Consider the following 17,321-nt stretch of genomic DNA (forward strand, 5'->3'; position numbering starts at 1 on the left):
TTATTCTGCTTTCTAATTATGAAAACAGAAGTGCAGGCCGGGCACAGTGGCTCACGCCTGTAATTTCAGCACTTTGGAAGGCCATGGCAGTAGGATCGCTTGAGCCCAGGAGTCTGAGACCAGCCTAGGCAGCACAGCAAGACCCTGTCTCTATTAAATAAGTAAACAAACATAAACAGAAGTGCAAATGCCCTAATCCAAAATTATTTTTAAAAAAGATACTTGAGGCCGGGCACGGCGGCTCATGCTTGTAATCCCAGCCCTTTGGGAGGCTGAGGCGGGTGGATAACCTGAGGTCAGGATTTCAAGACCAGCCTGGCCAACATGGTGAAATCCCAGCTCTAGTTAAAAAATACAAAAATTAGACCAGCATGGTGGCGCACGCCTGTAGTCCCAGCTACTTGGGAGGCTGAGGCGGGAGAATCGCTTGAACCCAGGAGGCGGAGGTTGCAGTGAGACGATATGGCGCCACTGCACTCCAGCCTGGGTGACAGAGTGAGACTCCGTCTCAAAAAAAAAAAAAAAAGATATTTGAGATTAAATAATACAGAATAACTGCTCTCATCTTTCCCCTCAAACACCATACTTCAATATGAAATTTTAAATGGCTTTTTTCCCCAAATGGGAAAGAAGGATTCCTGGGTCTTGATGGGAGAGCAAGCAAGTTTAAGAGTAAAACATACTAATAAGCCATTGCAAACAGGTGAGATACGATCAGAGCGTGTGCTGTTGCAGGAAACAGAATGGAAAGCCGTGAATGGGAGTCTCTGCACTTCATATCTGCAAAAGAAGAGAATAAAAAGGTTAACTCCAGACTTAGAACAGGTTCTCTTCCCCTGTTGAAAGCAGAGCCCAAAAACATTTTAAATCAAAAAATGAAAATGTGGTTAAGCCAAATTTGTAGATGAACTCAACCTTCTTGTCCTTAATACATAAACTGAATCCCAGGTGTTAGAAGTTACTTGAACATTTTTATGCTACACCACCTTGACATTAAAGGATTTTTTAAAAATCTCCAATCTCTTCTTTAAACTTTTCTTAAACTATCATTAAAATTAGCAAAATATGCTTCTCTGTTGAATGGTTAACCTAACGGGAATGACTTCTAACCGTAAGAATTACAGTTAAAAGGTTCATTTTAACAAATGCTCTTCCCCCTGTAAGGAGTGACAGGTAACCTTTTGGGAACCCCAATGTACACACCCCTTTCTCCAATCCTGCTAAAGTTAAACGTTAGAGGACAGACAAGTGCCTCCTCGCAAGCAATGCCCCCCGCCCCCCCGTCCAACACGCCGTTCTCTGCAAAAATCCATCTGCATCTTGCATTAACCCACCCGCCCAGTGACGGTGACTCCAGGCCAAGTCGCAGAAGAAGACCAGGCGTGAGGGGTGAGACCTGTGAGCCCATCTGCACCTGCACCCTCCGACCTGGTGGCACACCTGCCCCGCAGGCGCCCACCTGGGGCCGGGACCGCCCTCTCCCGGTCTCGCGCGCCTGCCCCACTCGGAGCGCGCGCCACGCGCCGCGCAGGACCAGAGGGCGGGGCCCCGGGCAGTGGGGAAGCGAGGGCTCGGGGAGAGGGGGCCGCCCGGGCTCACTCCCTCCCTGGGGACCCAGCGGACCGGAGCGTGCTGGGGGCGGGCGCGGTACCTTTTGGACAGATCCATGAGGACCCCGGAGAAGAGCTTCTCCCCGAAGCGGAACGACACGACAAGCGCGTCCTCAATGATGTGGTCCAGCGTGACCCGCACCTCCGAGCCCGGGATCAGTTGCGACACCGTGGAGTCCCCGCCCGCCGGCGGCACGAGCGCCGGGGCTACGGGCTGAGGCAGCGGCGGCTCCTCGCGCTCCTCGGGAGCCGGGGGCTGCTCCGGCGGCGATGCAGGAGAAGGTGGAAGTTCGGGCCCTCCCTGAGGCGCGGCTGCCGCCGACTCCGCCACCCGAACGGACAGTTTCTCCTCAGCCTCCAGCTCCGGCCCCACCGCTTCTGGGCTGCGGGCGAGCTCCCCCGGCGGCGGCGGTGGCGGCGGGAGTGGCGGCTCGTCGGCCTGAGGAGCGGATTGCTGCCCGTCAGTCTCGCCATCCGGCACAGACGCTTCAGTGGCCGTGACCGGGAGGGGGTCAGTGCCGGCCTCACTGCCGGGGATGGGCTCCATCTCCGGCTCGGCCTCGCCGGCGCCCCCCTCCCCGGGGGACGCTGCAGTCGCTGCCGCCTCTGCAGCCACGGCCGCCATTTTCTTCCTAGCTTCTCCCTCCTCCAACTCCGGCTGCAGCGGCGGCGGCGGCAGCGGCAGCGCTGCTTGGTTCCCTGGGCCTTCCCCTCCCTCCCGCGAACACTTTCGTCCCGCCCTTTCCCTGATGCTCGTTTCTGGCACCTCGCCATTGGTTGCATTCTACACCCCTCCCGCACTTGTGATATTCCATTGGCCAGGGATGGACGTCTATCATCTAGTCAGTCCATCCTTCCCACGCAGAGTAGGAACTTCTCATTGGCCAGATGTGTTGTCAAGTGTGGAATCTGAGTGGAGGAATAGGGGGCGGAATCAAAGGGGGCGGGGGAAGTCACAAAAGAGGAGCCATATACTCATCGCCTCTTGCTATTGGCTGGAAGAGGAAATAAAGTTTTATGGTTGGCCTACGCTCCTGCCCATTATCAGTCAGGTCTTTGGAGGTGGGAGAAAGGAGGGAATCATATGGCGTGCCACTTCTTTCAAAGGGGCCGAGGGGAGGAGTAACAAGGGAATGCGGGAGGGGAACCGCTTCCCAAGAATCTCTGCGCAGAGATCCTTAGAATAAATGTTATTTCTAGGCGCGGACTTCTTGCGGCCGCGTGTGGGCACGACAGGCTTCTTTGGGAAAGACAACTAAAGTTTGAAATACAATCCTACAGACACTTTTTGAGTGCCTACTATGCTAGTCACTGCACTAGGTGCTGGGGAATGGAATGTTCAAGACGTTCTCCATAACCTCATAGCAGCGGGCTCCAGCGGCCATGAGGAGTACGAGGAGTATTTTCCTTGACTTCTAGGAGTATGATGAGTATTTTCCTTGACTTCTCTCCACTTCCTAGGAACAAAGCACCTACTTATTAATATTTCAGAAATAGGAAAATGCTCATGAAAGAGGAGAGACACCATCCTCACTGGATTAAACTGATGACTGTTCCAGGAAGGAGTCTTGAGACATTGCTGGACTGATATGTGAACACTGCTTGTTCTCTCCAAATCCACTTGCAAAGTGGACGCACCTGGTCCCTGCTAAAGCCTTTTTCTTTCCTGGCTTCTCCAATGCCACGAGAACAAAAGATCTCTCACTTCAGGGTCCTGACGCCCCTACTTCTCTTACTTCCACATCAAGTCTTTTCGTTTGTTATCTCTGGAAGAATCTACTGAACCTATTTCTCTCAAATGGCACCACAGAGTCAGCCTTTTTTCTGGGAGAATGCCTGCAGGAGAGAGGGTAGAAAAACTGCTAGCAATGAAAGTAAAAAAAATAAAGTCCTGAAGAATAATTACAGCTAGTGTCTTTTGAGTACCATGTACCAGGCACTAATACAAACACTATAGCATATCATCTCAATCCTTAAAATTTTGAGGCACAAAGAGGGTGCCCAAGGTTACTCGGCTGGTAAATTGCATAGTCAGAATTTCAGTTTTACATGGAAAAGACTGAAAATAGCAATAAACAAATATCACCATATGCTCTGCCTATTTCAAACCAAGTGGCTCGTGGGGAAAGGCCAGTAGAAGATCCCAATCAGGGAAGTTTCAGAATATCATTTAAAAATACAGAAAGAAACAAATGTACTTAGTGTTCATTTTGTACCAGAGATTTTCCCAAAACTCTGACTTAAAATCCTGTGACTTAAATCTTCTCCCTTTTTTACAGATGAGGAAGCCAAGCCTTAGCCATGTTAAACATCCTAAGCGGGCCAAGCACGGTGGCTCAAGCCTGTAATCCCAGCACTTTGGGAGGCCGAGGCAGGCGGATCACCTGAGGTCAGGAGTTTGAGAACAACCTGACCAACATGGTGAAACCCCATCTCTACTAAAAATACAAAATTAGCTGAGCATGGTGGCGCATGCCTGTGATCCCAGCTACTTGGAAACCTGAGGCAAGAGAATTGCTTGAACTCAGGAGGCGGAGGTTGCAGTGAGCCGAGATCTGCCCACTGCACTCCACTCTGGGCAACAAGAGTGAAACTCCGTCTCAAAAAAATAAAAATAAAAAGATAATAAGATCTTAAGGGTCATACAGCTAGCTAGCAGCAGATCCTATCTAACCTGGGTCCTTCCAAGTACATGACTTTCACTCAATCATTCATTCATCGAAGAGTTATCTCCTTCAGGCTAAATACTTGCAGTAAGCAGATACAGATTCTGCCTTATAGGGTTTTCACCATAATATTTTGTCTACAGTTCACCATAATCAACTAATTAAACACAACATAGAGTCTATGAAATGCCTACACCCTAAGGTCTCACATTGTATAATCTCCCACAGGGAGAAAAATATAGTTCGGGTCCTGGGACCTGATTACCTCTTGTAGTAATTCATTACAAGATGCTGCAATGAGTAATTTACATTTCAGCTTCATAATAGATTGTGGCATACCAAGTCATTGTCCTAAGCCACCATTTCATTCTGTAACTCAAGAGCTTCTACTGGCTCCCAATGCTCACATGGAGTGTACCTTCTTCTGCTTGGCTTTCAAAGCCCTCTCTGTGTTGTCACCTTACCTTTCAAGGTCTCTTTTCCACTACTCTTCAAGCCTCCTAATACTAGAAAGATTTGGTCATATATTATTCATTCACTTATTCATTCATTCAACAAATAAATATTAAAGGGGCCGGGCGCAGTGGCTCATGCCTGTAATCCTAGCACTTTGGGAGGCTGAGGCGGGCGGATTACCTGAGGTCAGGAGTTCAAGACTAGCCTGGCCAACATGGTGAAACCTTGTCTCTACTAAAAATACAAAAAATTAGCCGAGTGCAGTGGCACGCACCTGTAATCCCAGCTACTCAGGAGACTGAGGCAGAAGAATTGCTTGAACCCAGGAGGCGGAGGTTGTGGTTAGCCAAGATTGTGTCACTGCACTCCAGCCTGGGTGACAGAGCAAGACTTTGTCTCAAAAAAAATTAATAAATAATAAATAAATATTAAAGGACTACTGTGTTTCAGTGACTGGACTAGTCAGGCAGAAGGCATGAAATAAAGAATACAAAAGATATCACTTGAGTTCAGGAGTTCAAGACCAGCCTGGGCAACACAGGGGTTTCACTGTGTTGCCCAGGCTGGTGAATATATATATATACGAAAGATTTAGTAACTGCCCTCCTGAGGATTATTTTTCTAGTTGGGGAACTGTAAAATGAGCATACAATGAATAAAAAGATGATCACAGATGTAAGCAATACCATGAGAGAAATAAACAGGGTGAGAGAATAGAAGTAGCTGGCAGAGGGGCTGAAGGGTGTCTCCTTTAGATAAGGTTGTCACAAAAGCCCTCTCTGAGGATTGGACATCTTAACTAAGATGCAAAGGAAAAGGCAACCAGCTATTGATATTGCTGGATGAACATTTGGATGAAAAGGAACGGCAATTGTTTGAAGTTCTGAGGCAAAAGAGGGCTTGGCTTGTTCCAGAAACAGAAGGAAGACCAATCTGGTTGAGGAATGAGCAAGAAGTTGAGTAGATGAGGTTGAAAAGGAAAACAGGACCCAAATCATGTTTTGTACTGCAGATACAAAAGCAAGGGATTCTGCCCTCAGGGAGCTCCAAATCTAGTGGAAAGCCTGGGCTAGCCATAGTGGCTCATGCCTGTAATCCCAACATTTTGGGAGACTAAGGCAGGAGGATTGCTTGAGCCTAGGAGTTTGAGGCTGTAGTAAGCTATGACCATGCCACTGCACTCCAGCCTTGCAAGACAGTGAGACCCGAACTCAAAGAAAAAAAAGAAACCTGGCTTTTACATTTGCTTTTGTAATCTATTCACCTCTGCATTCAGCCTCCTCCTGGCATGGAATTGGTATGGAGGATGCCTTTGATATTTGTTTAATGGATGGCCACATGATATTTGTGGCTGACTAGGTGATTGGATGGATGGTTGATGGATTGGATGGATAGTTGGAGAACTGAACAGACGGTTGAATAGATGAATGGATGGTTGAATAAATAGATGAATGGCAGGGATAAGGAAACCAGCTGATTGCTGAAACAGATCCTCACTCTCATGAGCATACTTTCATCTCAAGCTCTGCAAGATACTATAATATGGTGGCTAAAATTCAGTTGAAGTAAATAAACCTGTAACTGGCCAGGCTCAGTGACTCACATCTGTAATCCCAGCATTTTGGGAGGCAGAGGCAGGCAGATCACCTGAGCTCAAGAATTTGACACAAGCCTGGGCAACATGGCAAAACCCTGTCTCTACAAAAAATACAAAAATTAGCCAAGCATGATGGTGTGTGCCTGTAGTCCCAGCTACTCAGGAGGCTGAGGTGGGACAACCACCTGAGCCCGGGAGATTGAGGTTGCAGTGAGCCATGATTTTACCACTACACTTCAGCCTGGGCAACAGAGTGAGATGCTTTCTCAAAAATAAAAAATAAAGCCAGGCGCGGTAGCTCATGCCCATAATCCCAGCACTTTGGGAGGCCGAGGCTGGTGGATCACCTGAGGTCAGGAGTTCAAGACCAGCCTGGCCAACACAGTGAAACTCCATCTCTACTAAAAAAAATTAGCTGGAAGTGGTGGTGCATGCCTGTAATCCCAGCTACTCAGGAGGCTGAGGCAAGAGAATTGCTTGAACTACTCAGGAGGCAGATGTTACAGTGAGCCAAGATCGCGCCACTGCACTCCAGCCTGGGCAACAAGAGCGAAACTTCGTCTCAAAAAAAAAAAAATAAGCCAGGCATGGTGGCTCACGCCTGTAATCCCAGCACTTTGGGAGGCCGAGGTGGATGGATCACCTGAGGTCAGGAGTTCGAGACCAGCCTGGCCAACATGGTGAAAACCTGTCTCTACTAAAAATACAAAAATTAGCCAGGCATGGTGGCATGCACCTGTAGTCCCAGCTACTGGAGAATTGCTTGAACCCTGGAGGTGGAGGTTATGGTGAACCGAGATCGCGCCACTGCACTCCAGCCTGGGTGACTGAGCAAGACTCCGTCTCAAAAAATAAAAATAAAAAATAGCGCCAGGCGCGGTGGCTCACGCCTGTAATACCAGCACTTTGGGAGGCCGAGGCGGGCGGATCACAAGGTCAGGAGATCGAGACCATCCTGGCTAACATGGTGAAACCCCATCTCTACTAAAAATACAAAAAATTAGCCAGGCGTAGTGGCGGGCTCCTGTAGTCCCAGCTGCTCTGGAGGCTGAGGCAGGAGAATGGCATGAGCCCGGGAGGCAGAGCTTGCAGTGAGCCGAGATCGTGCCACTGCACTCCAGCCTGGGCAACAGAGCGAGACTCCGTCTCAATAAATAAATAAATAAATAAATAAATAAATAAATAAAATAATATAAATAATAAAAAAATAAATAAAACTGTATCTGACTCCCCAGTCATCCTCTGACTACCTATATGATCTGAGCATGATCTTAGGCAAATCACTTAACCTATTTCCTCATTTGTAAAACATCTTAATAATAACTACTTATCAATAGAGATTACTAGGGGGGTTTTTGTTTTGTTTTTCAAGGCTGAGTCTTGCTCTGTCGCCCAGGCTGGAGTGCGGTGGTACAACCTCAGCTCACTGCAACCTCCACCTCCCAGGTTCAAGCAATTCTCATACCTCAGCTACCAGAGTAGCTGGAATTACAGGCACCCACCATCATGCTCAACTAATTTTTTGTATTTTTAGTAGAGATGGGGTTTTACCATGTTGGCCAGGCTGGTCTCAGACTCCTGACCTCAAGTGATCTGCTCACCTCAGCCTCCCAAAGTGCTGGGATTACAGGCATGAGCCACTGCGCCCGGTCTGTTTTTTTCTTTTCTTTCCCTCTCTCTCTCTTTTTTTTTTTTTTTTTTTTTTTTTTGAGACAGTCTCACTCTATCACCCAGGCTGGAGTGCAGTGGCACGATCTCAGCTCACTGCAACCTCCACCTCCCAGGTTCAAGTGATTCTCCCGCCTCAGCCTCCCAAGTAGCTGGGGTTACAGGTGCCCACCACCATGCACAGCTACTTTTTGTATTCTTAGTAGAGATGGGGTTTCTCCATGTTGGCCAGGCTGGTCTCAAATTCCTGACCTCAGGTGATCTGCCCACCTCAGCCTCCCAAAGTGCAGGGGTTATAGGCATGAGCTACCGCACCCAGCCTGGTCTGCTTTTTTATTTATGTAACATATATAAACTACTTAGCGTAGACCTTCAATTATAGCAAAAATAGTTCAATAGTTGTTAGCAACTAAGTCCAAAAACTCATTCTTGTATCTGTGGTTGATCATACTCAAGGGGTGCTGATCCTCAATAACCAAACTTGAGTAAGTCTAAGTAAAAACCCAAACACAAGGGTATTGGTCCCTGGAGAGGAATAACTATGGTTAAATATGGCTTAGTGGTTTTCTCTGGGCCTGGTTTCTCAGGAAATAGAATTATAGACAGAAGATAACATGGAGAACATGGCCATCAAACCATAGGGGCTGAGTGAATTGCTCCTCGTGTTCTGGGCCTATTTCTGACGAGGTAATCAATATTTCTCTTCTAGGCCAGGCGTGGTGGCTCACGCCTGTAATCCCAACACTTTGGGAGGCTGAGGCAGGTGGATCACCTGAGGTCAGGAGTTTGAGACCAGCCTGGCCAGCATGGTGAAACCCCGTCTCTACTACAAATACAAAAATTAGCCGGGCGTGGTGGTGGGTGTCTATAATCCCAGCTGCTCAGGAGGCTGAGATGGGAGAATCACTTGAACCGGGGAGGCAGAGGTTGTGGTGAGCCAAGATCACGCCATTGCACTCCAGCCTGGGCAACAGAGCAAGACTCTGTCTCAAAATAAAAAATAAAAATAAAAAAAATAAAAAGTTATCTTCTGGAATTAGATCACCTGCTCCCAGACCAAGGCTGTGATGGATAACTACTGACAAATATGTCATTTGTCATCTCTGCCTCTGCCTCTGTGTGTGTGTGTGTGTCAGTCAGTAGTTCTCAATGTATCATGTATAGGGGGATCTCTCTGAGAATCTGCTAAAAAGTTATTTTGTGCATATTATATGATTTTTTTTTTTTTGAGACAGAGTCTTGCTCTGTCACCCAGTTTAGAGTGCAGTGGTGTGATCTCAGCTCACTGCAACCTCCAGCCCCTGGGTTCAAGTGATTCTCACGCCTCAGCCTCCCGAGTAGCTGGGATTATAGGTGCTTGCTACCACGCCTGGATAATTTTTGTATTTTGTATTTTTAGTAGAAACAGGGTTCCACCATGTTGGCCAGGCTGGTCTTGAATTCCTGACCTCAAGTGATCTGCCCACCTTGGCCTCCCAAAGTGCTGGGATTACAGACATGAGCCACTGTACCTGACCGATACTATTTATATATGGTACAAAACCAAACAAAACAAATTTATGCTGTTTGAAGTCAGGATGGGGGTTACTCTTGATAGGAGATGAGGGGGAGCAGCACAGCTAGTGACTGAAAGAGAATATGAATGGTGCTTTCTGGGTTCTGATAATTTCTGATTCTTGATCTGGGTACTGGATACACAAGTATGTTCAGCTTGTAATAATTCATCAAGCTCTGCACTTACGTGTACTTTTCTGTAAGTAAATTTATATCAGTTATCTATATCTGCTAGTGGTATTAGTGTCTTAACAACATATATTTATTTCATCACCGTGCTCAGAGTGAGAAACCTAGGCAAGGCTTAACTAAGTCCTCTCTCTTCTTTTTTTTTCCTGAGACGGATTCTCGCTCTGTCACCCAGGCTGGAGTGCAGTGGCACGATCTCGGCTCACTGCAAGCTCTGCCTCCTGGGCTCATGCCATTCTCCTGCCTCAGCCTTCCAAGTAGCTGGGACTAAAGGTGCCCACCACAATGCCTGGCTAATTTTTTTGTATTTTTAGTAGAGACAGGGTTTCACCATCTTAGCCAGGATGGTCTCGATCTCCTGACCTTGTGATCCAACTGCCTCAGCCTCCCAAAGTGCTAGGATTACAGGCATGAGCCACTGTGCCCAGCAAAATCCTTTCTTTCAGTCTCTCACAAGGCTACATATCAAGGTGTCAGCTGGGGGTGTGGTTTCATCTGAAAGCTTAACTAGGGAAGGATCCATATGATGATTAATTTTACGTACCAGTTTGACTGAGCCAAGGGGTACCCAGATTAAACCATATTTCTGGGGTGTTGAGAGAATGTTTCTAGATGAGATTAGCATTTGAATCAGTGGACTCAGTAAAGTGGATGGCCCTCAGCAGTGTGGGTGGGCATCATTCAATCTGTTGAGAGGCTGAATAGAGCAAAAGGCAGAGGAAGAAGGAATTCACTTCTTTTGCTGCCTGCCTGCCTGCCTGTTGGAGCTGGAACATTAGTCTGCTCCTGTCCTTGTACTGGGATGTACATCATCAACTCCCCAGATTCTCAGGCATTTGGACGTGGACTGGAATAACACCAGGCTTTCTTGGGTCCTCAGCTTGCACATGGCAGTTTACACAACTTCTCAGCCTCCACAATCAAGTGATCCAATTCCTTATGATAAATTTCTTCCAAAATATATATATTTGGGCATATGTATTTTGAAAGTCCATTTCCAAGGTAACTCACATTTTCATCTACAGCAAGCTTGTTCAACCAGCGGCCCATGGGCCACATGCAGCCTAACGCAAATTTGTAAACTTTCCTAAAACGTTATGAGATTTTTTTGCGGTGTTTTTGTTGTTGTTGTTGTTGTTGTTGTTGTCGTTGTTCTTCAGCTTTTGTTAGTGTAGTGTATTTTATGTGTGGCCCAATTCTTCTTCTTCCAGTGTGGCCCAGGGAAGCCAAAAGATTGGACACCCCTGATTTATAGGATTCAGTTCCTTGGTGGCTGTTGACCAGAGGCTGCCCTCAACTAATTGCCACATGGGTCTGCTCCATAGGACAGCTCAAAACATGCAACTTGCTTTATCAGAGTAAGCATACAAGAAGAGCCAGAGGAAAAATCGGTGTAAGCAAGAAAGAAGTTGCAGTATTTTGTCGTGTGATCTCAGAAGAGGCATCCCAGCACTTTTGCTGCACTCTGTTCAGAAGCAAGTCACCAGGTCCAGCTATTTACAAGGAGAGAGGATTCCACAAGGGCATGTATGCCAAGAGGCAGGGATCACTGAGAGCAATTTCAGAAACTGATACCACACAACTTAAAAGTTTGAAGAAATGAAAACAAAAGATTTCAAATGGGCTGGGCATGGTGACTCATGCTTGTAATCCCAGCACTTTGGGAGGCTGAGGCAGGCAGATCACCTCAGATCAGGAGTTCGAGACCAGCCTGGCCAACATGGTGAAACCCCATCTCTACTAAAAATGCAAAAATTAGCCAGGCGTGGTGGTGGGCGCATGTAATCCCAGCTACTGAGAGGCTGAGGCAGGAGAACCGCTTGAACCCAGGAAGCAGAGGTTGTGGCGAGCCAAGATCACGCCATTGCACTCCCGCCTGGGCAACAAGAGCGAAACTCCATCTCAAATAAATAAATAAATAAATAAATAAAACTTCCTGCTCTATATGGATACCACACATCCCTTACCACCTGCTTCTGATAACAGATTCTCACTTCACACCACAGGTGAAAGAGCCATCATATTACAAAGGTAAATCTCAATATTAAGGACAATCTCCATAATAAGAGCCAACATTAATCCAGCCACTTATGAGCACTATGTGTCAGGCAGAGACAGCCACCAGATGAGCTTGGGGGAATCAAGTAATAAAATGTGGGTCCTATCCTGAAACATTTTGCCCATAGTCTTCGGGTGTCCTTTCACACAGCTCCCCCTTTTTCTTTGTATATTCCTAACAATTCCCATGTCAACATAATTCCTCAAAAATTGACCCCACAGGCACCACTGTGGAGGGGGTGGTTCTAGGTGAACCATTTGGTTTGCCTGGGACTGAGGGGTTTCCTGGCATGCAGGACTTTCAGTGTTAAAAGTGGGATGCTGCTGGGTGCGGTGGTTCACGCCTATAATCCCAGCACTTTGGGAGGCCAAGGCAGGCAGATCATGAGGTCAGGAGTTCGAGACCATCCTGGCCAACATGGTGAAACACCGTCTCTACTAAAAATACAAAAAAATTAGCTGGTGTGGTGGCACATGCCTGTAGCCCCAGCTACTTGGGAGGCTGAGGCAGGAGAATCCCTTGAACCCGGGAGGCAGAGGTTGCAGTGAGCCGAGATCATGCCACTGCACTCCAGCCTCACAACAGAGTGAGATTCCGTCTCAAAAAAAAAAAATAAAAATAAAAAAGTGGGCCAAGCTTGGTGGCTCACGCCTTTACATAATCCCAGCACTTTGGGAGGCCAAGGCGGGCAGATCACAAGGTCAGGAGATCGAGACCATCCTGGCTAACACAGTGAAACCCCGTCTCTATTAAAAATATTTTTTAAAAAAATTAGCCGGGCGTGGTGGCAGAAGCTTGTAGTCCCAGCTACTCGGGAGGCTAGGGCAGAATGGCGTGAACCCGGGAGGCGGAGCTTGCAGTGAGCCAAGACCGCGCTACTGCACTCCAGCCTGGGCGACAGAGCGAGACTCTGACTCAAAAAAAAAAAAAAAAAAGTGGGACGATGCTGGGTAAATCGTAATGGTTGGCCAGGCTTCATGCAATGTGTCTTGCAGAAATGAACACTAATCCTTGCAACAACCCAGCAAGGAACCGACGCCTCAGAGAGGTCAAAGAAAACTTTGAAAGCTGGAGATGGAGATTAGGATGGGACTAGGCCTGTCAGTCTCCAAAGAATGTACTCTTGGCAACTTTGATCTTTTGGCTATTTTTTTATTTCCTTAGTCATCTCCTGGGACAGGATCCTTGGGCAAATGGCTTATTGGTGTGCATTTTTTGATCAAACCTTCTAGTTCCAAGCCCACAAGTCAAATCTGACCTTAGATTCTAAACATCCCTGATTGTACCCATCCCCTTAAAAAAAATTCTAGGAACATTTATTTACTTGCCTTTCTTCTCAGCTATTAGATTGTTCTTTTTTTATTTTATTTATTTATTTATTTTTGAGACAACGTCTCCCTCTGTCACCCAGGCTGGAGTGTGGTGGTGCGATCTTGGCTCACTGCAACCCCTGCCTCCCAGGGCCCAGGTGATTATCCCACCTCAGCATCCTGAGTAGCTGGGACTACAGGCACATATGACCATGCCTGGCTAATTTTTGTTTTTTTCTGTAGAGACAGGATTTCACCATGTTGCCCAGGCAGGTCTCGAACTCCTGAGCTTAAGCAATCCACCTGCCTCTGCCTCCCTAAGTATTTTGGGAGGCCAAGAGAGGAGAATCACCTGGCCAACATGGCAAAACCCCATCTCTACAAAAATACAAAAATTAGCTGGGCATGGTGGCATGTGCCTGTAATCCCAGCTACTCAGGAGGCTGAGGCAGGAGAATCGATTGAACCTGGGGAGGCAGAGGTTGCAGTGAGCTGAGATTGCACCATTGCACTTCAGCCTGGGTGACACAGCAAGACTCCATCTCAAAAATAAATAAATAAATACATAAATACATAAATAAATAAATAATCACAAAATTGCTGGGTCCAGTCACTCACGCCTATAATCCCAGCATTTTGGGAGGATCATTTGAGCCCAGGAGTTCAAGACCAGCCGGGGCAACATAGTGACTCCTCATCTCCCTCTTCTCTACAAAAAATTTAAAAATTAGCCAGGTGTGGTGGCATGTGCCTATAGTCCTAGCTACTTGGGAGGCTGAGTGGGGAGGATTGCTTGAGCCCGGGAGGTTGAGGCTGCAGTGAGCTGTGATCATGCCACTGCACTTCAGCCTGGGTGACAAAATAAAAGAATCACAAACCTGAGATCATTTTGATAGAATTGCTTCTCTGCCATCACAGTTATTCTCTGTCTCAGTTTCCCTATCTGTAATATGGGAATGATAAGTCATTTCTTTCTTTTTTTTTTTTTTTTTTTTTTTGAGATGGAGTCTCACTCTGTCACCCAGGCTGGGTGATTCTCCTGCCTCAGCCTCCCTACTAGCTGAGATTACAGGTGCCCGCCGCCACACCCAGCTAATTTTTGTATTTTTAGTAGAGACGGGGTTTCACCATGTTGGCCAGGCTGGTCTCAAACTCCAGTACTCAGGTGATCTACCTGCCTCAGCCTCCCAAAGTGCTGGGATTACAGGCATGAGCCACCACACCTGGCCGATAAGTCATTTCTACTTCAAATAGTTGCTGTGAAGTTTATGTTAAATTAGATCACACATGTGAGCCAGTAACTTTTCTCATTATCTTTTCCAAGGGTCTGGAGGCCTGTGTAGGAGTGTGGACATCACCTGGTTCAGCCAATGTAAATTCTGAGCCAGGAACTGAGGCCCAGGCACCGGTCTTAGCATTTACTTCATAGCCATTCACTCCCAAGCAGCTATTTCCATGTTTACCTCCAGTTGTTTCTTTGACTACATAGACAAACACAAACTGACCCGAACATTTAGTTCTAAGTTGCTTTCGTTCAATTTTATACCAAATTCCTATTCTCTACCTTATTTTTATTTGTTTAGTTTTAGAACAGCAGAGATTTTTTAGGAAGGTATGTGTGTACAGTTTTATACAGAAAAAACTCCTTGTAAGACCTGCCTTGTTCATCTCTGTACCTCTATTCCTAGTACAGTGCCTTGCATGTGGTAGGCCTTCAAAAAAATATTTTAGGAGGGCTGGGCGTGGTGGCTCACGCCTGTAATCCCAGCACTTTGAGGCCAAGGTGGGCAGATCACCTGAGGTCAGGAGTTCAAGACCAGCCTGGCCAACATGGTGAAACCCCGTCTGTACTAAAGATACAAAAATTAGCCAGGTGTGGTGGCACATGCCTGTAATCCCAGCTACTCATGAGGCTGAGGCAGGAGAATTGCTTGAACCCAGGAGGCGGAGGTTGCAGTGAGCCAAGACTGCACCAGTGCACTCCAGCCTGGGTGTCAGAGTGAAACTGTGTCTCAAAAACAAAACAAAACAAAACAACAACAAAAAAAGCCGGGTGCAGTGGCTCAAGCCTGTAATCCCAGCACTTTGGGAGGCCGAGGTGGGTGGATCACCTGAGGTCAGGAATTCCAGCCCAACCTGGCCAACATAGTGAAAACCCATCTCTACTAAAAATACAAAAATGAGCTGGGTGTGGTGGAGCATTCCTGTAGTCCCAGCTACTTGGGAGGCTGAGGCAGGAGAATCACTTGAACCCAGGAGGCGAAGGTTGCAGTGAGCTGAGATCATGCCATTGCACTCCAGCCTGGGCAACACAGCGAGACTCCGTCTCAAAATATACATATATCTGTTTGTAGGCCCGGCACAGTGGCTCATGCCTGTAGTCCCAGCAACTTGGTAGACTGAGGTAGGAGAATTGCTTGAGCATGGGAGGTCGAGGCTGCAGGGAGCAGTGATTGCGCCAGTGCACTCCAGCCTTGGCTACAGAGTGAGACCCTGTCTCAAAATAAAAATAAATCATAGAATTTATAAACAAATGACCAAATAAGTAAACGGTTATTTCTAGGTGGTAGGGTTAATGTGGAGTTTCTTTTCTTTTTGGCCATCTACATGTCTCAATTATCCTAATTTTCTAAATTTTCTACAGTGAACATGTATTTCTTAGGGGGGAATCTTCGAATTGTTTTTTTGGCAAATAAACACATAAATAAGTGAATAAAATAGGGCCTGGTCGCCTTGTAATAGGAAGATCCCAAACGTGGCTTTTCTAGACAGGGTGTGCAGAAAAATAGGCGTAACTGGGTTCCCCAGGATCTGATGGGTTGGAGAGACAAGAAAGTTCCCATATGAGAAGCCAGAGCTCCACTAGCCTGGACATTTTGTTCTCCTTTGGGTCATGACACATTGTTTTCTGCCCTGGTATCTCTGCTGGGTGAAGGAGAAAAGCAAGTCCCAGGAGAGTTTTTCATGGACTTTAAATGATTCATAAGGCGCTTTCCTCCTCCAGCGGAGGCGAGGCCTGGGTCTTGGCTGTCTTTGTGGCGTTGCAATGGAGATGGTGCGGCTCCTACCCCCGCCCTCAGCCCCGCCCACCCACTCCTGGCCTGGGAACCTTGAGAGGTAACCCCCTTCCGTATGAGCTGGTTCCTGCATTCAAATCCGAATTCCGCCCAGACTCAGCCCACTCCATCCAGCTCTGTGGATGCGGACTAGGAAGGGAACAGATGAAGCCAATTTAGTTGCCCTTTCTTTGTTCCCGTGACCTTGAGGCACTTAACTCAGCGGAGCTCGCGGTGCAGGGAGCCCGGCAGAGCTCTGGAATGAAAGGCAGGAGACCTTGGAGGGCTCTTGGAGCCTGCACTCTTTCGTTGTGCTTTGGTCACCATAGTGACTTCTGTCTGAAGCCTCAACCCTGCGGTTATTGCTCGATATTCATTCATAATAAGGCCACCCCTGAGTTTTCCGCCCACTGGGGGACCGAGTACCACGTGCATTGAAGTCACAAGGCGGAGGCGCCGGGGCCTTTAAACACTGTGTGTCAGGGAGGGTGGGGCGGGCCGACGCTGGGCACAGCTCAAGTGTCAGAACGCGGAGGAATTCACATTGTATCTGGTCCTCTTCCCTCAGTTTACAGAGAAGGGACTTGCCCAAGGTTTCTCAGCCCTCCCGAGGGACAGCAGGGACTAGAACAGGCACCCCCCCCCCCGCCCCCCCGGTCTCCTGGCCTGGTGTTCACTGCATTCCATCACTCAGGGCCGTGCAGGGCCCATGGTCCTGGTCCAGGTTTTCTAATTTCTTGAACTCTTGGGCTAAGCACGGGGCTCACAGTTTCCATGATTGTCACTAAAGGTAATGGGAATTGATGGTAATCAGCTCATAAACCCTTAGTGAAAGGCCTAAACTAGAACTCCCTTAGCCAGTCAAAAGACTTCTAGTTCCGGTACAGATTTGCAAGTAAATTAGCTCATTTAATCCTCAAAATCACCCTGCAAGGTGACTATTATTATTCCTTTTTAAAGTGAGAAACCTGGGACTTCAACGTGTGTTTGAATAGATCAACTTGGAGTCAGAAGTGAATATGAATCCTCACTCCAGCCCAGGGGACAGAGCAAGACTCCATCTCAAAAAATAAAAATGAAAAGAGGTGAATGTGAATCATGGGAATCCTAACTCTACAATTTACTAATGATAAAGAATTGCCTAAGAACTCATTAA

At 47.3% G+C, this 17,321-nt stretch overlaps 1 protein-coding gene across 6 annotated transcripts in view; it reads right to left on the reverse strand.

The window, feature by feature from the left end:
- Positions 1–2,368, reverse strand: part of PWWP2A (PWWP domain containing 2A) — a 56,366-nt gene extending 53,998 nt beyond the window's left edge. For 3 of the 6 annotated variants that reach the window (XR_010157395.1, XM_009450067.5, XM_009450068.5), the window contains exon 1: positions 1,652–2,336. Coding sequence is in view for 4 of the 6 variants with exons in the window: in XM_009450067.5 (XP_009448342.1) it covers positions 1,652–2,235 (584 nt within the window). In the remaining 2 variants the exon portion in view is untranslated. Of the gene's footprint in view, positions 1–1,651 lie in introns of all 6 variants that reach the window. The other 3 variants (XR_010157396.1, XM_009450066.5, XM_527102.8) reach the window with 3 other exon arrangements.
- Positions 2,369–17,321: the final 14,953 nt, after the last annotated feature.

The sequence above is a fragment of the Pan troglodytes genome, chromosome 4, assembly GCF_028858775.2.
Source record: "Pan troglodytes isolate AG18354 chromosome 4, NHGRI_mPanTro3-v2.0_pri, whole genome shotgun sequence".
Classification (NCBI taxonomy): Eukaryota; Metazoa; Chordata; class Mammalia; order Primates; family Hominidae; genus Pan; species Pan troglodytes.